The sequence below is a fragment of the Delphinus delphis genome, chromosome 20 (genome assembly GCF_949987515.2).
Source record: "Delphinus delphis chromosome 20, mDelDel1.2, whole genome shotgun sequence".
NCBI classification, from domain to species: domain Eukaryota; kingdom Metazoa; phylum Chordata; class Mammalia; order Artiodactyla; family Delphinidae; genus Delphinus; species Delphinus delphis.
This window is the reverse complement of record NC_082702.1, coordinates 11,426,286-11,451,615: the sequence shown is the minus strand read 5'-3', so window position 1 is coordinate 11,451,615 and position 25,330 is coordinate 11,426,286. Positions and strand designations below refer to the sequence as shown.

Below are 25,330 nucleotides of genomic sequence, written 5' to 3'. Positions count from 1 at the left end.
CCAGTGGAGTCTTGTGCCCACGACCTGCCCACGCCGCTCCCCCAGCTCTCCCTCCCGTGAGCGCCGACCTTGCCTGGGACTTGAGCGGAGCCCCAGCGCCCCTCCCAGGCGCCCCCTTCCTGAGATCACAACCCACGAGGCCATGGGCCCGGCGGGACTGGGACTCCCTGGGGACAAGTGTCCTCCTGCCCACTGGACAACCCAGAGAGCTCAAGGGTCGCTCCTGCCCGGTTTTCGGCCTGGCCTGCGTGGACACTCGCCGAAGGTAAGGGTCCACGTTCAGCAGGGTGCCGCGGTGGCCCACTTGGTGCCCGCCCCAGAGCGGTGCTCAGGGTTGGGGACCCAAGGGATGAGTACGGGCCCCTCGCCCAGGGCCTTTTTAGTTTCTGTTTGATTTCCCCCAGATCCCCGCCGGGAGGCAGCCTGGAGCAGGGGAAGGAGTCAGAGGCTCGCTGGGGGTCCTGGCTTGGCCAGCCCCTAACTGCCCAGCCTCCTGCAGGATCCCTCTCTTCTCTAGGGCTCAGCTTCCTCCTCCGTCAAATGGGGCTGTCGATCTGTGTCTGCAGGACTGTTGCGGGGTCACCTGAGCTCACCTGACATTCTGGCAGGCCTAAGTTCTTCCTGAGCAAATGAATGACCATCCCTGGGAGGCCCCCTTCCTCCAAGCTCAACTTACCTGGGTTCCGGTAGCGTCTGGGGTTCTGGCTGCTGGTTTTCTTACTGGGTAATGACGTCCCACCAAATCCCGACATCACTTCATAACCAGGTTTCCCCTTGAAGACCGGCTTCATTCCCTGGGCCACTGTTCCACCCCTCTGGGCTGGCGAGTTGGTCTCTAACGTAAACCCTAAATCCGAATCTGCACCAGAATCTACTACCCGTTCAAGAAATGTCTTATGTTCTGAGGCCGGTTGCTGCATGGATGGTTCGTTTGGTTTTGACAGAAATTGCCACTCGGCCAAAGATCCCTCTTGGGATTTGGCTCCCTGGGCTGGAGCTGCGTGCTGGGCTGTAGGGTCTGACTGTCTCCGTCTCTCTTGGGACCTCAGTTCTGTCTGGGCAGGTGGTCCATTTTGGGGTCCAGGTCCTACCTGGGCTCCAGCTCCCTCTCTCAATACCAGCTCCTGTTGAGTTCTAGAATCTTTTCCCGGCCCAGGTCTGTGCTGTGAGGCAGCTTCCTGTTTCCTGAAGGGCAGCCTCTGGATGGGAGGTGACTGCTGTGGCGCAGGCTCCTGTGGGGCAAGAAATTCCTGCTGCAAAGCAGATTTTTGCTGTGCTCGAGGTTCCTGCTGGGATTCAGCTCCATGGTGGGCAAGGGGTCTTTGCTGTGCAGTGCGCTTCTGTTGGGTATCGGGTCCCTGCTGAGCCTTAGATGCTGGCTGAGCTGTGGGTGTCTTTTCTGGCCCAGACTCTGACTGGGTGATAGGTGTCTGGTGTGGCTCAGGTTCCCAGTCAGGCCTAGAAACTAACTTAGAGCCTGGCTCCATTGTTGTTATTTCCCTGAAGGGAGATGTTGATCTCCCAGGCTTCATCCTTCTTGGCCCCCACAGGCCTCCTTTGTCACAGATCCCTCACTGATTGCTCATGATGGCTCCTCCCTTTGGGTTCCACTCCTTCATCCTGGCATCCCTGCTCTTCCTAAGGCAGTTGGCACGTGGGCTGACCACAGCTGCCTCCCCACTCCTGTGCCAAATGAAGCGCTCATGTGCCTCCTGCTGTGGGAGGAGGGATTGGGGGCAGCGGGAGGCTGAGAGCCCAGCACTCTCCTACCAGAGGAGGCCCCACTCACCACTCAGTTAAAATGTTTCTTCTCATAAGGCCAGCACCCCAACTTAGTCCTCTGTTTCATCTGGATGACAGAAGCCAGATTCTGGAGGAGTGTTCCTTTTCTGTTCTCTCCTTCTGATGTTTGAGGAAAGGGTCAGAGAGGGAAGCAGGAGCTACCCTGTTGTAATTGTTTCCTCTTTATTCATTCATACAAATGGTTTCCACTTTAATTTCCTTCTATTATCGTTCTGATCATTTTACTCCCATGTTTAAAAATGAGAAAGACTGGGGCTTCCCTGGTGGCGCAGTGGTTGGGGGTCCGCCTGCCGATGCAGGGGACATGGGTTTGTGCCCCAGTCCAGGAAGATCCCACATGCCGCGGAGCGGCTGGGCCCATGAGCCATGGCCGCTGAGCCTGCATGTCCAGAGCCTGTGCTCCGCAACGGGAGAGGCCACAACGGTGAGAGGCCCGCGTACCGCAAAAAAAAAAAAAAAAAAAAAAAAAGGAAAATAAAAGTAAGAAAGACATCTCATTTTTACATCTTGAAGCTGTTTTGAGTGGCATTTGAAATCTTCCACACCATCTCTCTAGCCTTCAACTATGCCTCTGCACATATGTCTTCTGTAGTAGATTGGAAACTTACAGTCAGATGACCGTTAATGATGGTGATGATGATAATCATAAATACTAGAGGCATTTTGTGTGCTAGGAAATGGTGCCAGGTTTTCTTTTTTTTTAAACCTATATTATCTTTAGTAGGACAATGTCTGATTCATTACTTTAACTGCTTTCTTTGCCCCACCTAGCTCTTACCTCAGAAAGGTTTGTTGAATGAGTAAAAGAATAAAAAGTTGGAAACTGGAGTGAGATTGAAGGTGGTGTTGGATAGAGGTGTGTGTATAATCTGGATTGAGTTTGGAATGAACAGGGTAAAGTGGGTTGTCTGGATTGAATGTGAGTTTCCAGACCCCATTTGAAAATGATTTTGACCTATTACATTTAAATATATTTATTGACTTTTGTTTACTACTTGCTTGGTTGTATTTAAGACCCAGTGGGACCAGCTAGGCAATCAGAGATTCCCGGTAAGTAAATTTAAGCCTGGGTAAGGGGAGGCCTCAGGAAAAGACTGACAAGAAAAGAAGCCACTAGAGGGGGCAATAATCTTGGGGAACATGCTTTTTGGGATGATTTAGGGAGTAGGGACAGGGATGGGGAGCTTGAGGTGGAAGAAGAGCATCTTCTAGGTGCGCTCACTGCCTTGTTGACAGAATGTTTTATCGGGACGGTGGGATCTCAGAGCTCCTATAAGGGCAGAGCAAAATTTGCCAGCTGACATCGTCTGAGAAATTGCTGGCAGGCTCTGGAGGGTTTGGTTGGCTTCTTGTGGTGTCTTTGGTGCCCTAGGGTGAAAAGAAAAGGGAGAGACTACTGTTAAAAACATTTTTAGAATTTATTTTTTATGAGAGCTTTTAAAATGTTAAAAGTAAGACTCATCCCATGGAAAAAATTAAAATGAAAAAGTATATCCAGTAAAAAGTTAAAGGATGCCCCAACCTCAGCTGCTACTCCTCATTCTGTAGAGCTAACTGTTGTTACTAGTTTGCTATATAGTTTTCCATATATTTTTGTATATAAACATAATAGTTCACTTTAAAAAACAAAATGAGCTTATCCTATACATATTGTTTTTGCTATGTTCCTTTAACAAATCTTTTTTTTTATTATTTTTTTAACAAATCTTTTATTATGGCACGTCTATTTTCTTTTCTTTATGGCTTTACCACCTACTTATACATTCCTATATAATTTAGTTTAATTTTGCCTTATTTTAAACTTTATGTATATCAAATCATGCTATAACTATTCTCGCTTATTTTTTCTCTTCTACTCAACATTATGTTGCTTTATTATTGTTCATTCTCACAGATATATAATATTCAAATATACTACTACTTATTTATTCACTGACCAATTTTCAGTTTGGGATAGTTATAAACAATCCTGCTATGAAATCCTTGTTCATTTCTTCCACTGTACATAAGCAACATTCCTTTTGAGTATGGAATTGCTAAGAGTGGAGTTGCTTGGTCACAGAAATTAAACTTTAGTAGATAACTACCGGCACTTTCTCAGAGTGATTTACCAATTTACACTCCCTTTAGCAGGAGATGATAGTTTCTCTGTTCTACTCTCTGACAATACATGGAATTATCAGACATTAAAATTGTTGCCAATCCTTGGGATTGACATATATACACTAATATGTATAAAGTGGATGACTAATAAGAACCTGCTGTATAAAAAAATAAATAAAATAAAATTCAAAATTGTTGCCAATCTTATGATGTAGAGTGATCTGTTTTTTAAAAAAATAAATTTATTTATTTATTTTTGGGTGCGTTGGGTCTTCGTTGCGGTGCGCGGGCTTCTCATTGTGGTGGCTTCTTTTGTTGTAGAGCACGCGCTCTAGAGCGCAGGCTCAGTAATTGTGGTGCACGGGCTTAGTTGCTCCGCGCATGTGGGATCTTCCCGGACCAGGGCTCGAACCCATGTCCCCTGCGTTGGCAGGCAGATTCTTAATCACTGCGCCACCAGGGAAGTCCCTCTGCTCGGTTTTAACTCATATTTTCTCAGTTACTAGAAGGGTTGAGTGCCATTTCACATGTTTATTAGCTATTTGGATTTCTTGTCTCTGAAGTGCCTACTCAACTCTTTTGCCTATTTGTTGTGTTTCCTGCCTTCCTCTCATGGATCTATAGGAATTACTTATCAGTCTGAATATTAATCCTTTATCGATATTAATATTTGCAGACATACCCCTACTCTTCTTCTTCTTGTCATTTTCTTTTGATGACCAAAATTTCTTAATTTCAATAAAGTCAAATTTATTAATCTTTTCTTTATGACTTATAATTTTTGTTACTTGTTTAAGAAATCCTTTCCTACCCCAAGGTCATGAATATAGCCTCCAATATTCCCTTGTAAGTTTGTCTTTCAAATTCAGACCTTTAATTCACTGAAATTTATTTTTGTGATGGGCTTGAACTAGGGGGCTTCTGCACCTTTTATTCACTTAATATATTGTGGACATCTTTCCAATCAACATGACCTACCTAATTATTTTTGACAAGTGCAGAACTGCCCAGTTTGTTCTTGATGAATTTTTTATTGAGGTATAACTGACATCTAACATTATATTAGTTTCAGGTGTACAACACCATAATTTGATATTTGTATACATTGTAAAATGAACAAACTATAAGTCTGTTAATAATGAGCATTTAATATGTTCATTTGTCACTACAATACTGCTATAATTAATATTCTTGTACATATATCTGAATATTCGTGCTAATATTCTATACTAGAGATTTCTTGAAGTGAGATTACTGGTTAAAAGGTACACACATTTAAGTTTGCCTCTCAGTGTTGCGGCCTCTCCCGTTGCGGAGCACAGGCTCTGGATGCACAGGCCCAGCGGCCATGGCTCACGGGCCCAGCCGCTCCGCGGCATGGGGGATCTTCCCGGACCCGGGCACGAACCCGTGTCCCCTGCATCAGCAGGCGGACTCTCAACCACTGCGCCACCAGGGAAGCCCCACACATTTAAGTTTTTGATAGGTACTACCAAGTATTATTTTACCTCCGTCAACAGTGATAAGGATCTAGATTCATCCCATTCTTGATAATATCATAACATCAATCAGTTTACCTCTTGCCAATATTCTTTTTATATGACATTTATTTATACCTAGACTAGGGAAGAATCACATTTTGTTTGACACCAACACCGGTGTCATTGTCAGAGATCAATGACCGGTCCCCAACAGCCCCATCTGCCTCCACTTTGATAAGCAATGGCATTCTATCATTAAGGAATTTGGTTAAGCCTCTCTAGTATTAGGAGAATTGCATTTTGCTTTTCTTTCTCTTCCTATTTCCCCACAAGTTGACACTGAGTAGAAAGGGCTGAGAAGTGTGCTTATCCTGGTCTTCATTTCATTTCTCTTGTCTCTTCACAACCCCTGCTTCAGCCCTAGTTGATTCCACAGAGTGACTCTGGTTTAAGGAAGGTCATTCTTTTGCAACTTACTGGTTTTCTTCACTCTGCCCTTGAAATGATCACAGGGACACGGCTTCTTTGGCAGCCTGGGCACTGCCATGAGTTTTCTTTTAGGGGCTCTCAGGAACCAATCTGAAATTAAGGGAGTTGCTGCTTAGAAGGGTTAATAAGTTTGAGGCAGGGCTTTACTTGCCATCTTCCTTGCCTCTCGATTCGTTTTCATACTGCAGTGGCTGTGGGAAAGGGTCAACCAAGCACAGTGAAGATATCCAGTTATATGAGCACCAGGGTCTCTAAGTTGTTTGCCTGACCTGTATGGGCAAGGATTTGGTGGCAGGTTTGGAGGAGGCATCAGGGTATCATTAGGGAGACTGAAAAATGAGGAATAAGACCTAGGTGTCTGCTTTTTAGTGGCTGCTTTACCTCAAGCAAGCTTGCCTCTCTGATTTAAGTCTTACCTGTGAGTAAAATAAGGTTGAGAATGGGGTCCAGGAAAGACTTGGAAGGCAGCCCTGTGTTGTTGGGGAAAAGAGGGTAAGGGAGAGGGGGCAGCCAGAGATTCAGCCAGCTCCCCGCTGGACCTTGGAGGAGTCTGGTTCTTACATGAAACTCAGGAAGAAAATAAGTGTTGGTGCTGCATGTGGTGGTCTTGTGGAGAGGGGAGAGGGTGAGGTCAGCTCAGATAACATCTGCTCCGGTCCCAGAGGGATTCAGGGGAACAAGCTGGGATCTGATGGCGTATCGCTGTTGTCAATACTGGATTACTGACCTTTGCACTCACATTCTTGGCCTCCGTCCTGGAGCCACCTCCCAGAAGCCTGGCGTTGGTCCCTATGGCCTCTGGCAATCCCTGTAGGAAGAAAACTGGTCACTTCCAGTCACTGGAAAGGGAAGGGACCAAGAGAATTGGTCCCGCATCATCGTGCTACCGAGGTCAGCGTAGCTCCGTTGCTCTTCCTTTTTACTCAGGGATCTAGGGTGCTTCAAGAGAGGAGTATTTTAAATGGATAAGGAATTGAGGTTTAAAATCTGGCCTAGAGAAAAGCTTAGCTGGAGGTAGGTGGAGAAAGAATGGCTTCTGGATGGAAGAGAGGACAATAGGTAGGGGTTAATCAACACCTTACAACCTCCCCCCATTAAGATCCCTCCCTACACATATTAAAATCCTCATGACCTAAGGAATGAGAGCAAGGAGTAGATTATTCCATAGACCAGTCAGGAGCTTCACCAGACCTCCACGTTCTCGGTTGTATTTGAATCCATAATCCCAGTTCAACTATAAGAGGATGGTATTTACCTTTGTTCCTCTGCAACAAATCCATTCCTCTTTTGGCCTCTATTCAAGTCTGTCTTACCACCTGATGCTATCTTATTCCCATTTTGTGATACCTAAAATATTTTTATGACAATCAAGTATGATGTTTTATAGAGATTCTGGGACTAGAACTGGGTCCAGATGATGCTTTCTCTGTACAGGAGTTGCTCATATCTCCTGCCAGAATTAATTACGGTTTCCCATGGTTCCCCGTCACATTTCAATACAGCTCTATCCTTGCACAGTTATAGTTTGTTGTTTGAAATGTGTTGTGGACTGAATTGTGTCCCCCTAAAATTCATCGAAGTCCTAACCCTTAATAACTCAGAATGACTGTATTTGAGGATAGGGCCTTTGTAGAGATGATTAAGTTAAAATGAGGCCCTGATGGTTGGGCTCTAATCCAATCTGACTGGAGTCCTTATAAGGAGAAGAGATTTGGGCGCACAAAGAGACACCAGGCATGTACATGCACAGAGGAATGACCAGGTGAGGAAATAGCAAGGAGATGGCCATCTGTAAGGCGAGGAGAGAGCCCTCAGAAGAAACCAAAGTTGCTGACACATTGATCTTTGACTTCCAGCCACCAGAATTGTGAGAAAATAAGTTGCTGTTGTTTAAGCCTCCCAGTCCGTGGTATTTTGTTATGGTGGTCCTAGCAAACTAAAAATTTTTCTTCCTCACTAGACTCTGAACCAATGGCTCAGTGGTCATTCAGCTACATGGCTCCTGACACATGGTAGACACGTGGTAAATGTTTGTTTGATAAGCGGATGAACAAGTTGTCCAGAGAGGGCCCTTAGAGCAGCATCCGGTTCAATCCCGCTCTCCTATTTCCCAAACTCTTTCTGCCCTTCCTGCCACACAGATGAAGGGTGTTGCATCATTTCTCCAAGTGCTGGTTTCCAAGTGTTTTCGTGTGCTATTTGGAGTGGCGTTAAAGTAATTTCAACGGGCATAACCCCAGCTGTCTAAACTTTTCTACTATATCACTGTCACCTGATCTCTACTTCTGGTTCCAGAGAAAAACCACAGAATATTAGAGCCAGAAGGAAACTTGGAGATCATTAGTGGAACCCCTTCACTGAGAAGTTTTTCTTTTTCATTTTTAATGCAATATAACTATATTAGAGAAAATTTGTAAAGTAAAAATGAAGAAATCTTTACCCTTATCAGCTGTTGGAATTTTGGTGTGTTAACTGCATATAATTTTTTTAAATTAATTAATTTAATTTATTTATTTTTGGCTGCGTTGGGTCTTTGTTGCTGCCCACAGGCTTTCTCTAGTTGCGGCGAGCGGGGGCTACTCTTCGTCGTGGTGTGTGGGCTTCTCATTGCAGTGGCTTCTCTTGTTGTGGATCACGGGCTCTAGGTGCGCAGGCTTCAGTAGTTGTGGCACGCAAGCTCAGTAGTTGTGGCACACGGGCTTAGTTGCTCCGCGGCATGTGGGATCTTCCTGGACTAGGTCTTGAACCTGTGTCCCCTGCACCGGCAGGTGGATTCATAACCACTGCGCCACCAGGGAAGTCCCTGCATATAATTTTTAAATGAAGTGATAACCATAGTATGTGAGCCAATTTCTTTTTGTTCACTTTATAAGCTTGTTCCTTTGTTTTCCTACAACATTTATAACAGACATTTTGAATGACTGACTAACACTCTCAAGTATATGTGTTTCCGATTATTTAACTCTTCTCTCATTGCTGAATATTTAGATTGTTTTATTTTTGGAGATTGATAAATTTCTTTGTGCTTGTAACCGTTTTCCAAATGTTGGATTGCTGCCTTGGGCAAGATTTCCCAAAATGGAATTACTGGGTCAAAAGTTATGAACAGTTTTATGTTTCTTGATATCATTACCAAGTTGTTTTTAAAGCATTGTACTAATTAACTAAATCACCATCTCTTAGTTTCAGGTGAGAAAACTGAGGCCTAGAGAAAGCAAATGAAATGCCCAAGTTCACAAAGGTAATGGTGACACACCTGGAGCTAAAACCTTGGTCCAAGGCTCGTAGTCTGCTGTTCTTTCTGCAGCCCTACATGACCCTAACTTCATGCTGTAACTGAAAACGAAGGTATTACTATAATATTATGTCCTCCAAGTGTCAGTCAGACATTTTTGGACCACCTTAATGATTTTTGCTATAACTTATACCACCTTTTCTACTATTTACTTGATACTTTTTTCTAAATAAATTTAATTTACGTAAGAGCTTCATCCTATGCAATGTTATCTGTGAGATTATGGGTTTATACATGCTTAGATTGTTCTCCTAACATGCATTAAAATAAACATATAACTATTAAGGTAAAAGCTTATTTCTGTTCTACGTAAAATCAGCTTTGGATAATATTAATACAGTAGAATAGCATGGACTTTATATCCTGACAGACCTGGGGTCAACTGCTTGCTCTGTCAGTTAACTATGTAGTCTTAGAGAAGTCACTTAGCTTCTACGATCTTTGGTTCTCTGGTTTGTAAAGAGTGGATATTAGTATCCACCTTGCAGTGTTGTTAGGAATAAAGGAGCTACTGGGGCCTGGGGCCCAAATAGGTGCTCAGTACACGATGGGTATTATTGTGGTTATTATTGCAGACTTCTAGTTATTTCCCAAAGGGAGTGTCTATGCTGGAGTATTAGGCTTACTGCTTTTTGCTGACTTGGATGTGTAAAGAAGTTACTTCCACTTGTTAGGTTTTGCAGTAGCTCTATTATTATTTTGACTTCTCATTTCCGCTACTTACTAGCATTGTGATTTTGGACAAGCTGCTTACCTTTTCTGTGCCTCATTTACATAATTTGTATTGGATTGGCCAAAATGTTTGTTCGGGTTTTTGGTAACATCTTACCCGCATGAACTTTTTGCCCAATCCAATAAAACGGGGCTAAAAAAAGTACATTGGTGTGTGTATGCACACATCTGTCCACCAGAGGACCTAGACGCAATAGCCCTAGTAGCCATGGGCAATACCTAGTGCCCAAGGTTTGTGAATATCATTCCCTCATGAAAGGAACCAGGGCTCCGTGGACAAATGGATGACGCCAGGGCTGCGGAAGGGAAGTACAAGATGAGGCTGGAACATCTCGTGGTGTGAGAAAGTCAGGAACTGCTAAAGAAATGACATGTCAAAAAGACACCAAAGGGCTTCCCTGGTGGCGCAGTGGTTGGGAGTCCGCCTGCCCATGCAGGGGACGCGGGTTCGTGCCCCGGTCCGGGAGGATCCCACATGCCGCGGAGCGGCTGGGCCCATGAGCCATGGCCACTGGTCCTGCGCGTCCGGAGCCTGTGCTCCGCAACGGGAGAGGCCGCAGCGGAGAGAGGCCCGCGTATCCCCACCCGAAAAAAAAAAAAAAAAAAAGACACCAAAGCCACCTGGAGCTCAGTGGCCAGCTTTGGGACAATATGAGCGACGTGGTGAATAAGGATAGTAATAGATTATAATCCACAAATATCCCCAAGTCTTTACTTATAAAAATAAATAATGGTATACCTAAATAAATGGGAAAGAAGGAACAGCTCTTTCTTATAGTAGAATCTTAATTAATAAATGCAGAAGGAATGATGGAAATAGAAAATCACTGCTTTGCTAAGACTCTATAATACCTGTTGTAGGCAAGAATCATCAATGGATTTTAAAAATTAACGGGCAAAAATATGATGAGAAGAAACAGGCTATTTGCATAGTCTCAAAGTATCTCTCCACAGGATACTTATTAACTACAATGAGAAAATAGTACCTTTATGGACACCACCTTAAGCAGTGTTCAAACGTAACATCACCCATCATGAGAGATACTGTTCTCGTGGGCCTTCTGATGTGCTGCACTGAGAAGGCAAGTATCGCTTCTGTGGTATTAGTGCCAGAAATGCATAATCTGAATTTAGTCATGAGGAAACATCAGATAAGCCCAAATTGAGGCACATTCTACAAAATAACTGACAGTACTCTTAAAAATGTCAGGGTCCTGAAAGACAAGGAGAGCTGAGAACGTGCCTAGATTGGAGGAGACCAGGAGAGATGATGCCTTTCTTCAGTGTAGGATCCTGGATTGGATTCTGACCAGGAAAAGGACGTCAATGGATGATTAGCAAATTCTGAAAATTCGTACATTAGTTCATAGTATTGTATCATTGCTAATTTTCTGGTTTTGATAATCATATTATGGCTATGAAAAAAACTGTGTGGGGGTTTTTGGATCTATTGGAACTCTGATTCTTTTCACAACATTTTTAAGTCTGAAAAATGAAAAGTTAAAAATAAAAAAGTACACTACATTTCTGTGAGGACACAATGAAGTAGTATGTATAAAGTGTTTAGGAGAAGCCTGCCACATAGGATTGTTTAACACATGGGAGCTATTTATTATAAATAATTTTATAATTAATAAGTAATCTTACAAGGAATGAGTATTCTATTATTGTAAGTAATTTATTTCTTAACATTGTCATCGGTTCTCTTTTTTTTTCCTCTTCCCTGTGAAAAGCATATTAAACATGTATGTGGTTATTTGAAGAGATAAAGCAAGATCAGATTTTATTTGGAGAATTTTTGGGCGGGAGGGTTGTGTAGTGTTTTATTTCTTCTTGCCAGACTTGGTCCATCATTGCAAACTCCCCTTGCCTGGGAAACAAAAATTGAGCCTAGCCACCACCGGTCCCCTCTGGTTTGTAATCGCGCCACCTGGCAGCTCAGTGAGCTTTCCCTAGTTCGTTGTTCCTGTGCCTTAGTAGGTACTTTAGAAATTTTACTCAGTCCATTTACTGAACCCTTATTAGGTTCACATTATCCATAGTTTACTCTTCACAACAGTTGCACACGCTAAGTGGTATTTTATTCATTTTAAGAAGATAAAACTGAGGCTGAAAAATGTTAAGCATCTTGTCCAGGGTTTCAAAGTAAGTGATGGAGCCAGGATTTGGATCGCGGTTCCCCTCAATGCAAGTCTGAGTCTCAAGGTCCAGGTGAGTCTAAACGTGTCGCCATGTTTGAGAATTATTGGTAGAGAGCAGTGACCCCACTGGGCAGTGGTTCCCCCTCCAGGGGACATTTGGCAATATCTGGAGCTATTTTTGGCTGTACTAACTGGGCGGGGCAGGGTGGTAGGGGAGAGGCTGCTCTTGGCTTCTAGCAGGTGGAGGCCACATGGATGTTGTTAAACAGGTTACAAAGCACAGAACAGCCCCCCCACCCTCACAACAAGGAATTATCCAGCCCTAATGTCAGTGGGCCTGCTATGAAATGCGGGTGTCGAGTCTCCTAAGGGCAACATTTTGAGCTCAGAAACCTGAGGATTTATTCTTTCACTTTGCGAATATTTACTGAGCACCGTGCGGGATAGTGTGAGGGATGTGGAAACAATACACCAGATTGTGCCAGAGGGGAGGTTACAGTGTAGAAGGGCAGGGGTGGAGGTGGGAGAGGCACACCAACACCTCAACTTAAGGTAGAACATGAAAAGGGCAGAGAGTCGAGTTAGGGTTAAGCTTGTTCACAGGCGGGAGGGCTCACATGTGGTCCTGGGACGAATCAAGGGAGGCTGTGGGAGGAGGGGGCTTGGGGTGGGTTTTGTGAGCGAAGCTGAGCTGGTGGGAAAGCACAGGAGCAGCTCGGGAGCAGCCCGAGGCCTAGCTGAGTGGAGCACAGAGCACTTAGTGCGAGGAGGGCTGGACTGGAAAGGCAGCTGTGGCTGCAGCTTGGAATCCAGGCTGAGGACTCTAGCCTTGGTGTCTGTCCTAGTGGTGGAAAAGCCTTCGCTTCCAGAATGGTGGTCTAGGCCCCAGGGCTGGGGGGCCCAGCAGCTTCCAGAGAGCTCTCTCTGTAAGGGAGGGAACGTTGGAAATTGGGGTGGAGTAGGGAGAACTCCTGATTTTAGGACAGAGTTGATGCTCAGTATATAACAAAGCTATTTCACCTCAAAGTAGCCCTTGGGGAGATGTTCCCCTCGAGAGCAGACATAGGTCGGGATGAGGTCTCTTCTGCACAGCTGTTCTGCTAAGGGCTAGGCCACTTCAGCTGTAGTGAAAAGTGGAGCCGATTCGGAGCCCCTAACCCAGGGTCTGCTTCCCAAAGGTGAGCTGTTCAAACAGGGCTTGGTGTGCCTACAGTTTCAATCATGGGTACTACCTGGTGGTGTGATTTTTCTAGTTTATCACCGTACCGTGAAACAGCATTAAAAATTGTTGGGGCACATCTGGTGCACTGTAACGAATACAGTCGAGGATGACTTACTGTCTGTGGTTGTACAGTTGCCTTCAACACCCTCCCACCACTGCCTCCAAGCCTGGCCCTGGGGACATTCATTACTCTCTAGAACAGGGACTGGGGGGCAGGTGAGGCAGCAAATCTTTGTTGGACCATTATTTTTTTCTCCCCCGCCAGCTACAGTTGCAGACACTTCCATACACACGGGCTTCTTTAACTCTCACAACACTCTTTGGATTTATGTACAGTTCTTTCCTTTTTGTAAGTGAAGAAACAGGCACTGAGACAGGCTAACTTGCCCCTAATCCCTGTAACCTAAAGGGGCTACATTTTACTGCATGTGTGGTCACGTTCTTTTCTGTTTTGCCATGTTTCTCCCCCCTCTTTATCTTTCATAGAAAAAAAGAAAATTTTTTTTACCTGTATTTGAGCTGCTGCGGACCGTGGACACCAGCATTAGCGGCAGCAACAGAAGGAGGGAAGAGATTAGAACTTTCATTTCAACTGTTGGTGCTGCTGTGCGTTGCTTGAAGAGTGTGTGGAAGGTTCCCAGTGAGAGGGTCCCGAGTTCTTGGAGTGGCTCAGGCCGTGCGTGGTACGTGGCTTGGGGGTCTGAGCCTTACTCCCAGGCCAGTGTTCCCACTAGAGGGTGAGAACGGCCAAGTGACGCTGGTCTCATTAGGTAACTGGACCATGTGATTTATGGGAATCTGGAAGGTAAAGGTGGCCAAAGAGAAGGAGTGAAGCATATTCTTAGGAACAAGGGAGGGCGACTGATAACTTGGCAGCAGTTCTCAGCCCCTCCCGTCCTCCCTCCCGCCTCCCTACCCGCCAGTGTGCTATGATTTCTTCCCCAAGTCTTTTTCCTTGTTTGAATTTCCTAATACATGTGAGTGACATTTTCTAGCTTAGTATCTGGCAGGAAAGAGAGTGCTAAGGGCTGGCAAAGAGAGACTCACACGGCGTGTTTCCCCTCTGTCCTCCCCACTCCCATCCTTGGATCAGCGATAGCAGTGTTGTTTGGGAAGTTGCTGTGTCCCCACTGTTTACAATTTCCTCCAATTCCGTGGCCATGTAAGGAGGTAAGCAGAGAGGATCAAGGAGGAGAGGCTCTTCTCTCTTGCCCCGAACCCTGGCCTGGAGCACCGGGTCAAAGCAGGCCTCCTTGTTGGTCAGGCAGGTGGCTGTGGGCTCGTGGCTCCCGCCTAAAGGAGAGGGAACTGGGTTGGTGGAAGACCCTCAAGGCTTCATGTCCAAGAGGGTTTGAGGAACAGGAACCACAGCGGGGAAGGTGTTTGCCCAGGCTGCTGGGGCTCTTGTTTCAGACCTTGTCTGGAAACAGTCCAAAGCGCAAGGAGGTGATACTACTTGGAGCAAACATCGAGGGTACACAATACCAGCACTTACTGAGTGTGACTCATTCCAGAGGCTTCAGGAAATGGGCTCGAAGACGGGGGGAGGCTGGGCTTAAGTGCTGGGTGATATTTATGGGGCTGAGGGGAAGGTTAACAGGAAGTCCTCCCTGGCTCCTCCAGGCAGGAGTGAGTAAAGGTGGTGTGACTTTTGTTCCAGCCAAGAGGAGGGAAGAGGCCAGGCATGGTTTTTGTTTGCTCATTCTTACCCTCTCAATTTCAGATTATTTCTGCCTATGGACATGTTGGAGGGTTGATTGTAGACTTTGCTACTACAAAGTTTATAAAGCATCTGCAGGCGGCAGGCACTGTGCTAGGCAGTGGAGATTGTCCTCGAGTTGGAGGCTCGGTCTGCGCTTGGTCTGATGTAAACCACCGATGTGGCTTCTCCCTGGAAAAGAGTCAGACTCTTCTCTTGTTAATATTGACAACTAATTAGAGCTCGTCTTGAGAACTTTAGTTGTGTAAGCACAGTCTTTGTGACTTACAAAGTTCCCCCTTCAGGAAGGAGGTAAGGGGAAAGTGGGAGAAATAACCATTTTCCCACTGTTATTTGGTTTCCCCACTCTACAGTATATGTAGTAGACATTCACAAATGCTTGTTGATTGACTCCATGCTTCCTGTTGCTCTAAGAAGAGTCATTTATTCATACACACATTCAGTGAGCATTTGAGTCCATAATGTATGCCCGGTATTTGCAGGTGGTGACTCCCGCGAAGAAGAAGGTGTGACGCTATCTCTAAGGAGCTCCCACTACACACATAGACCCGTGGAGAGTTAGTCCAGCTGCTCCACTTTATGGAAGCGGGAATGAAAGCTCAGGGAAGTTATGTGACTTGTTCAAGATCACAGTCAGTTATCCTCAAAGCCAGGGAAGAAAAACTCAAGTTTCCTGACTTGCTGGAATGTCTGCTAGTATGCGGCTGCCGGGCTGCTGCATGTGCCGGTGTGGTGAGCTCTGATAGGAGAGAGAGGACATCAGAATAAAGTGGGAGCCCACCAACATCTTGGATTATCCAGAGAGAAATGTCTGGTTGAACCTTGACTGCAAAAATCGGGGACACTTGCGTTCTCTTTCTTTTTCACTTTGAGCTTGAAATGAGGAAAACGGGAGCCCAGAAAACCCAGAGTGGACAGTCTTCACAGGGGGTTGACGAGATGGGCCCCCACGTCTGTGTTCACCTCTGTCAAAGTGTTTCTCATGTAACCGCAATGCTCTGGCTTTGGACTGGTTTCCCTCCGTACCTGGCCCTCAGTGAGGGCAGGGACCAGGTCTGATTCATCCTTGTGTCTCCAGCGCATAGTGCATCGCAGGCTCTAATAGATATTTCTTAAAAATAAAACAACAGGGGCTTCCCTGGTGGCGCAGTGGTTGAGAGTCCGCCTGCCGATGCAGGGGACACGGGTTCGTGTCCCGGTCCGGGAAGATCCCACATGCCGCGGAGCGGCTGGGCCCGTGAGCCATGGCCGCTGAACCTGCGCGTCCAGAGCCTGTGCTCCGCAACGGGAGACGCCACAACGGTGAGAGGCCCGCGTACCGCAAAAAAAATAAAAAATAAAACAACAAAAAGTATACACCTACACAGCTATGGGATGACTGGGTAGCAGCACAAGTCGAGAACCCATCTCCTCACATGAGCTGACGTGGGATTTGGCTTTCTAAATACAGGTGAAGTGCTCAGAATGGGGATGTGGGTCGTCCTGTTCCTCTGCTGCTGTGCTTGGGACACTCCCAGGACTCAGAGTTTCTGCTCTGGTTGACACACTTCACTTGCCCTTCAGAAGGTGACAGGAGAGTACAGGGAACTTCCGAATATGTCCTTTTGGAAATGGCTGAGGGGAGATGGAAGGGCGTATGGTGGTTGTTCACAAGAATGTGAAGGTCTGTTGTGTGAAAGGTATGAGGCTTATTTCTGTGCCTACACAGAGTGGCCGCAGGCTTGGTGAGTCTGCATCAGACACACTTTGGCTCAGGGTGAGAGACAACTGTCAGAGCAAAGTAAGTTTCCTTGGAATATTACAAGTTTACTGATGGAGTTCAGGTGGGGGCTGGATGTCTGAAAATAACTCTCACAGTGATTTTTTTTTTCTTGAAGTTTCCAAGGGTAGAGCTTGGTCTGGGACCCAGGATTCCCACTAATACCACATTTTATTAGGTATTATAAAATCTGCCCTTTGAAATGTGACATTACTCTATGATGTAGGCCCAGGTTTGTCTGACAGTTACTTCCAGTCATTGTGGGTGGTTGTGATTCTCTTATCTCATCTGTGACTTAGACGTCACCCCCCTCTGCCAGCCCTCCCGCCTCCTTTCCAGGTGAGAACGGTAAGATCACGTGCATTTACTAATCATGACCACAAGGCGGCAGCGCTGCCCCATCCGTGTTTCTGAAAACCCTACAGGGATATGGGCAAGCCTGAGAGCTCTGGTTAGGATCAGGAAAAGGGCGCAAGTGAAGTGATGAGGTAAATTTTTTTTTTTTCCCCTGCTAAGTGACAGAGTTGAGGTGAGTCTGAAACCATTGCATTGTAGAAGTGGCAGACACTTTAGAGAAGTGACCCAAACTTTAATGTGCTTACAGATCACCTGAGTATCTTGTTCAATACAAATCTGATTTTTCTGGCGGAGCCTGAGATTCTGCATTTCTAATAAGCTTTTGGATGATGCCGTTCCTGTTGGTTATTGGTCCCCACTTTGAATAGCAAAGCCTAGAGGTCATTTAGATTAATTCTTCCTTCCCCCGATTTATGGATGAAGAGAGGCTGTATTTGTCTTTGTCTTTCTGACTTATTACACTTAGCATAAAGCCTTTCAAGTCTGTCCATGTTGCTGCAAATGGCAAAATTTCATTCTTTTTTATGGTTGAATAATATTCCATTGTGTGTGTGTGTGTGTGTGTGTGTGTGTGTGTGTACATATATATATCACTCCTTCTTTATCCATTCGTCTGTTGATGGGCACTTAGGTTACTTCCATACCTTGGGAATTGTAAATAACGCCGCTATGAACATTGAGGTGCATGTATCTTTTCGAATTAATGTTTTTGTAGTTTTTTTGGTTATATACCCAGCAGTGAAGTTGTTGGCTCATATGGTAATTCTATTTTTAATTTTTTGAGGTACCTCCATACTGTTTTCCACAGTGTCTACCCCAATTCACATTCCCACCAACAATGTAGGAGGGTTCCATTTTCTCCACATCTTCTCCAATATTTCTTTTTTGTGTTCTTTTTTTTCCTTTAATATTTATTTATTTGGCTGTGCCGGGTCTTAGTTGACGCACAAGGGATCTTTAGTTGTGGCATGTGAACTCTTAGTTGCGGCATGTAGGATCTGGTTCCCTGACCAGGGATCGAACCCAGGCACCCTGCATTAGGGGCATGGAGTCTTAGCCATTGGGCCACCAGGGAAGTCCCTATGTTCTATTTGATGATAGCCATTCTGACAAGCGTGAGGTGATACCTCATTGTGGTTTTGATTTGCATTTCTCTGATGATTAGCCACGTTGAGCATCTTTTCATGTGCCTTTTGGCCACCTGTGTTTCCTCTTTGGAAAAATGTGTATTCAGTTCTTCTGCCCGTTTTTTAATTGCGTCGTTTGCTTTTTTGATGTTGAGTTATATAAGCCGTTTATATGTGTTGGATGTTAACACTTTATCAGTCATATCATTTGCAAATATTTTCTTCCATTCAGTAGGATGTCTTTTTGTTCTGACGATGGTTTCCTTTGCTATGCAAAAGCTTTTAAGTTTAATTAGGTCCCATTTGTTTATTTTTGCTTTTGGAGACAGATCCAAAAAAAATATTGCTGTGATTTATGTCAAAGAGTGTTCTGCCTATGTTTTCCTCTAGGAGTTTTATAGTATCCAGTCTTACATTTAGGTCTTTAATCCATTTTGAGTTTATTTTTGTATATCCATCATAGCTATGTTTTAGGTGTTTGCTAACATAAAATACATGTGAGAATCACCTGGGAGCTTTTCAAAATATAAAGCCCAGGTCTCACTCCAGACATACTGTATCAGCTTCTTTAGTGATGGTTTATAGGCTTATGAATGTGGAAAGTGTTCCCTAGGTAATTCTGATTTATACTCCTAACTAAAACCCACTGCTTTTAGACTTAAGTCTTACTTCTTATAGCAGAGGTTCTCCATCCTGGCTACACATTAAAAGTATCTTGGAAACTTTAAAGATTACCAGTGCCTGGGTTCCACCCCACACCAATTAAATGGAATCTGTGAGTGTGGTCTGAATACCAGTTGTTTTTAAAATTTTCCCAGTCGTTTCATGTGTAGTCCTATTTCCCATTGGATTTCTCCCTCTCTTCTCTTGTGGCATTTTCCATTTCTACTTCTGTATTATGATTTTTTATGTCTTCTCTCTTGTCTTCTGCTTTATATTCCCTGGGGTAGGGACCCTGTAGTTCTCACTTCTGTATCTTTCATGGGGTCTAACACTGAGACCTGTAGCACAGTAGGTGCTCCATAAGGATTCCGTGAACACATAAATTGGTCATCAGGAAAAGATTCTCGATCACAGGTTGGTCAGGAATCTGAGGTTTACACGTTAATGCTACAGGGTCCTCATCTTCCCCACGGTTGGAGTTTTTGCTTGTGATGACTGGTGTGGGTAACTGCTCCATGAGATAAGAGAAAGGACATTGCCCTGTTTGGTAGTTGATTTCAGGCATATTATTGGGACTAAGAATTCTATGTGTGTATGGGGAAGAGGATCAGGGATGGATAAGGAGACAGAACTAATTAGAATGGAGGAATAATACTAGAGAGTAGTGGGAAAGGAAGTAAGAAGTATTAGTAAAGAGGAAGAAATTTGAACTCATCTGGTAGACCAGGGGAGGTCACTGTAGGTTCTTGCGTAGGAGAGTGGACCAGTTTGTAGGAAGGCAATGAGGCAGTAGTGTGCAAGGGAGATTTCAGTAGACACCAAAGATGAGAATTCAGTACTGGAAGCAGTATTTCCAGCAGAGGTGTTGAGGGCCTGGGTTATTTAGGTGTATGGGAATGGAGAGAATGACATAACTGAGAGAAGTTAAACAAGGAATCAACAGGCTTCGACGATGTGCTTCGACGATGTATTGAATCTAGTAAACGAAAGAGCAAGAGCCGAGGAAGCAGTGGCGTCACTGAGAGGAATGAGTGACCTGTGGGGGAAAAGCCAGTTCAGATGGGGAGCAATTTCAGAAGGTATTTGGATGTGTCATGAGTTCTGGGAAGTAGACGGGCTAGAGATATAGATGAAGGAGCCCCCTGCAGAGAGGTCATGGAAGCTGTGGAAAGAGGGTGGTGTGGAGCGAGACAAGCAGGTCTGAGTAGGAAATCTGAGGTCGGGGTGCAATGCACAGGTGGGGCTGGCAGGAGGAGAGTGTCCAGAAGGAAGAAGTTGTGTGTGGTCTCAGATGTGGTAAAAGTGAACAATGTGAGGACGGTGAAAGTACCTTTGAATTGGCCAAGAGATGGGTGCTGATCTTCTGCTGCTTCCTGTGGTCTTGGGAAGGGAGCCAGCACTGCAGAGGGCCAGGAGAAACCAGGGCATGAGGAAGGAGAAAGACAGCACACGTTTCAATTGCTTGGAAGTGAAGGAAATGAGATAACAGGCTAATTAAGGAATGAAGGTTACCCAGGTTAGAAGAGCTCTGACCCTCTGAGGGGCAGAAAGAAAGGAACAAGGTACAAGGAAGAGAGGGTGCTAGAGAGATTTCTATACCCCTGAAGCCGTGGAGACTGTTGGAGTGAAAGCTGTATCGCTGCATCTGACTCACTGGAGCCACCTGCGTGGGAAGTGTGATTTGTCCCTAGTAAAGAGGCCAGGAGATCTTCTACTCATGAAATCATCTTCTGTCCCAGAGGAAGACAGGCAGCTTCTCCCAGGCAGGTTGGAGCTGTGGCTTGTTGCCCTAGAGAGACGCACTTTGTTAGCAGGTGTGCAAATGAATTGAGCGAATTCTCTGATCACTGGATCAGATACCATGTGGACTTAGAAATAGGCTCACGCTGACTCCCTATTAAGCAATTCCTGTTTCTTCTGCCTGTAAAGAAGACATTGTAGAAAATAGTACCAACTGTGAGGCAGCATGTTGATGCCTGATATATAATTTTTTTAATAAATATAGAGCAAATTTTACAAATAATTCAGAAGCGGCCTTAGCCAGGCAAAATTAAATTACACAGAATAGCGTGGATGAGGGGAGGTATATACAGTCTGTGTCAGGGTTAAAAAACCCTGAAAGGGGTACCTGAGTACAGAGAATTCCCAACCAACCCTCTTTGAGGGGGCCAGTTCCACACAGCATTAGATCAAGTAATGAATATGGAATAAAACCTTTCTCTCAACAGCCTCAAGGAGGTTCCATCCATGCAGAAGGAGGCTGGGTGGGAAGTAGACGTGCCTCTCCTTCTCCTGCCCGTCCTTTTTATGCTGACACATTGGGTCTCATAGACCCCATGGGAGAAAACAAATTTCAGAGGCTTTCACGAAGCCCAGAGCTGAGCTATAATCCTCCCCTTGTGTCCTAAGGAGCATCAGCACCAGTGCAGCTTTCTAGGTTGTAAACGAGGCCAGCTGCGTGGGTGGTCGTGTCCCCTTCAGGTGCTCCTGCTTCTCAAGAACCAAACACACCTTAGCAGAGGCCAAGGTTTCCTGAGAAGGTGAGTGGGGCAGATGGAACGTGCACAGGCAGAAACGTGGAATAGAATGGTGCTGATGGTTGGTCTGAGGTGCCTAGAAACTGAGCGAGATCCCTTTCTGGCCATGAATGTAGAAAACTGCTTCTTCTTATTTTCTATGTGGAGCCCCTGACATAAAAGGCTTGAGGAGCTTCTGGCCAGAGGGACTTGAGGGGTTTTGGTGGCGTCTTTCACCTAAGGCAGTCAGATTGGCTTACACAGCAAATTAAGTAAACAACCCCTTTCACATAGAAAGGAGTTACAACAATTAAAATTGCAGAATGTCTCAGAAGGAAGGGGAAAAACTCAGTACCACAAACTGTGCATTCTTTAGCAATTATTTAGATCATCTCTGAAGGGTAGCTTTCTGATTCCTTTCCCAAGTCCCAGCAGATTGTATGTGTTAAGAGCCAACTGCCCCCTAAAGCAATAACCCCTTCCTCTGTGGGCACTTCCTGGAGTAAAGCCCATAAAGTTATTTAAACGTACCTGCATTTTTTGCATTTTTTATTAGGAATTACTTATGGACCTAGACAAGTAGTTTTTTAGTTTCTTCTAGTAGGTTCTCTGAAGAAGAGTTTTCCAAAGGGCCTAGGTGGTGTTCTAGGTAAGCAGCAAGGTGTTTAGGCCCTGATCCTGGAGGTAGACAATCCTGACGGTAGACAAAGGTGTAGAATTTGCAGTCCTAAATTGGTTATATATGTATTTTCCTGTGGATTTATACTGGACTTTGAAGAGCTAGGAGGAGCTTTTCCTTTTCCTGTTTCTCTCTCTTCTTTTCTGGCACATGCATTTCAGTGCATAAGGACATAACTCTCAAGGTTATGGCAAATTCAAGTTAGACTCCAATAGGACAGGACTGGGGTGGGAAGGAATGAGTGTGCTCTGAATACGCAAGTTTAAAACTGGTCTAGGGCTTCCCTAGTGGCATAGTGCTTAAGAATCTGCCTGCCAATGCAGGGGACACGGGTTCAATCCCTGGGAAGATCCCACATGAGGCGGAGCAACTAAGCCCGTGAGCCACAACTACTGAGCTTGCGCTCTAGAGCCCGCACACCACAACTACTGAGGCCCACACACCTAGAGCCCGTGCTCCGCAACAAGAGAAGCCACCGCAGTGAGAAGCCCGTGCACCACAACGAGAAGAGTAGCCCCCGCTCGCCGCAACTAGAGAAAGCCCGCGCGCAGCAACGAAGACCCAACACAGCCAAAAATAAAAAACAAACAAATAAATAAATTTATAATAAATAAATAAAACTGGTCTAGGTCAGCAAATGGGAGGGGTGGACGTTCTGGCAACTCTCTCCCAAGGTCTGCTTTGCCAAAGTTCAATGACAAGGAAGGTTGGGTTTCCTCCAGACCTCCTCCTGGATGTACCTTTTCATCTACTGACACTGAAGGAAGGGGCTGTGACCTGGCAGCCAGGATGTGCGTCATTAGGGAGGTGCGGGGCGGAAGACACACTTCCTACTTTCCCTAAGGGTGAAAGAATCTCCTAGCGATGGGGATGAGAAACTTGGAATAAGTCAGTAATGCAGGGAACACTACTTCTTCTTCTTCTTTTTTTTTTTAACTTCTCAATAAACCACTTCTGTGGCTGTTGGGGATGGGAGGCTGAAGTTGGTTTCTTTGATTCCTGGGCATTGAAGTTCAGGGCAGAATATGCACCTTCGTCAATCTGAAAGGAATGAACAGCAGTCAATTAAATCAGTGTCGTAGGCCAGGCCCTCACCTTGTCCAGTGTGATTCAGCACCACATGCTTTCACCACTTTGAAACTTTTAGCTTCAGAGAAGGGCTTTTATTACCCATTTTCTCTGCTTACTAACATCCTGTTGAATGATCATTCGGAGAGAGAGATTATGGAATGCTACAGTGAAATACGATGATACAGCAATGAGAATAACTTAAGCACAAGGGCATACAATGAGATGGATGAATCTTACAAAACAATTTTGAATGAAAGAAGCCAGATACATGTAAGGACATACTGTGTTTTTCCTTTATGTAAGAGCGTAATCAGGCAAACTAGTCCAGTGCATTGGAAGTGAGGATAGTGGTTACTCTTTGAAGGGAAGTAACTGGAGGTCTTTTTTTGGCGGGGGGGAATGACATGTTTTATTTATCGATTTGGGTGCTACTTACATGGGTTGTTCAGATTGTTAAAATATGATTTAAGCACTTTTCAGTATGTATGTATATTCTATTGAAGGTTAAGATGAGAATATTCAGTAAAATTTATTAATAGACAGTAAAGGAACTAAGGCCTCAGACCCATTAGAATGGAAATGATCATTTGACAGTAAGGGCAGGATCAGATAGGAGGCAGAGGAAGAGAATGATCTAGTGCCTTTCTCGAGCTGGGCATTGTGATGAGGGCTTTACATTTCTGTCATTTAATTCCTTGACCTTCTCTTTGAAGTAGGCAGCATGCCCATTTTACAGAGGGCAAAGCTGAGGATCAATGAGGTTAAGTTACTTGCTCAAGGTCACAGCAGGATTGAAATACAGGATGGGAAAAATTCTAAAGTCAACATTCTTGCATGAATTAGACCCATGGGAGTGATTAACCAATACTTCTTTGTTTATTGTTGCAGTAAGGAACTTTGATCCAAACTTGATCTCCCATTTGTGTCTTCAAGAATAACCCATTCTACACAGAGATATTTTCATGAGAAAAAGAGCCAATGAAACTGGCTTGTTGGGTGAATTTTAGCCCTGACCTGGGGAAGCAAAAGAAGTTACCAACCCATGAAAATGCAGAGCTGACTTATGGCCTCAGAACGCGGTGTTCCTAAGCTGTTGTGCTTCTAGCTGAAGGAGGGGGCAGGTGGTGAGAGGGTGGGGTGGGGGGGTGGCCCATGATTAAGACTTAAGGAATTCACTTCCCTCAGTCTGCGGTCCAGACCCCAGGGCATGAGACCAAGGAGGGGCGGGGAGAGGCCTCAGTGCACTTCCGAAGATTTCTTCCAGTTCACAAGGCATGAGTTTTGCCCAGGTGTGTGTCTCTGCAGCAGGCTGCAGCGGCAGGGAGGGGTATTGAGGCCCACAGTACCCAGAGCACCAAAGGCAGGGAAAGTCTCACCAAAGGAGATGCCCGCATCCGTAATAGAGGCAGGAGGGGGAAGGAGGTAGGATGAGGGAAAGGCTCCTGGAAACATGTCCATCTCATGGCCTGCTTGGCTTGCCTGGCCTAGGAGGGGCGAGTGTCTCTCCCCCAGCTGTGTCTCAGAGGAATCTTACATGGCTAGGAAGGGCGTGAGGACCTATGCCAGTTTAAGCTTGGGAAACTGAGATCCCCTCTAATAATTCAGAAGGTAGGGATTCACTTGGAAATCCGGGATTCCCTGGTAGGGCAGGGTATATAGTAGAACATACGAGCTCTCACTAGGTGAGCAGGTTTACTTACTCTGGTTGTGGTCTGAGGATTTGTGCTCTGTGAGATCACGCTGGTCACTTGCCCTAAATAAATATCAGACACTGTAACTGCTATTCCCAGGCACAGGACCTTTGCTCCTTGAATTAGGAAGGACCCTGTCAGCATGACTCCTTGGGGCTCCTCAGTGTTCATTTATACCTTGGTTGGTCCTCTTTCCTCTGAGGACCTCCTCCTTCAATCTACCCATCATCCCTTCTGGTGTTTACTCCTCTCCTGCTTACTGGCTGTTCACATTTGGGGCCATTCATGCCAACTGCTTCTGAGCTTATTTCTACCCTGACACCTTTCCCCTTTTGTAGGTAGATGCTGTTTCTTTGTCACTTTATTTATTGCCCAGGAGGCCTTTGGTTGTTTCTACTTTTCTTAGGTTCTCTTCCTGTCCTGTCCCCTCCTCCTGCTACTGTTGTCGACAGAGCGCAGGACCCCCTTCCTCCTGCTTCTT

At 45.2% G+C, this 25,330-nt stretch overlaps 1 protein-coding gene across 1 annotated transcript; it reads right to left on the bottom strand.

Annotated features, from left to right (window-relative positions):
* Nucleotides 1-2,761: 2,761 nt before the first annotated feature.
* CXCL17 (C-X-C motif chemokine ligand 17) lies at nt 2,762-14,332 on the bottom strand. Its single transcript, XM_060000582.1, has 5 exons — nt 14,314-14,332; nt 13,775-14,064; nt 6,604-6,684; nt 5,865-5,966; nt 2,762-3,171 (listed from the first exon to the last, which is right to left on the bottom strand). Exons 2-5 carry the CDS (start codon nt 13,851-13,853, stop codon nt 3,074-3,076), a joined length of 360 nt encoding a protein of 119 aa, XP_059856565.1. The 5' UTR covers nt 13,854-14,064; nt 14,314-14,332; the 3' UTR covers nt 2,762-3,073.
* Nucleotides 14,333-25,330: the final 10,998 nt, after the last annotated feature.

What these genes read in the sequence shown, in the direction of transcription:
- CXCL17 (XM_060000582.1), bottom strand. Translation starts at nt 13,853, where the DNA reads ATGAAAGTTCTAATCTCTTCCCTCCTTCTGTTGCTGCCGCTAATGCTG. An exon ending in CCGCAGCAGCTCAAATACAG is followed by an intron (nt 6,685 to 13,774) that starts GTAAAAAAAATT and finishes TTCTTCCTACAG; the next exon opens with GGATTGCCAGAGGCCATAGG. An exon ending in CCAAGAATGTGAGTGCAAAG is followed by an intron (nt 5,967 to 6,603) that starts GTCAGTAATCCA and finishes CCTTAATTTCAG; the next exon opens with ATTGGTTCCTGAGAGCCCCT.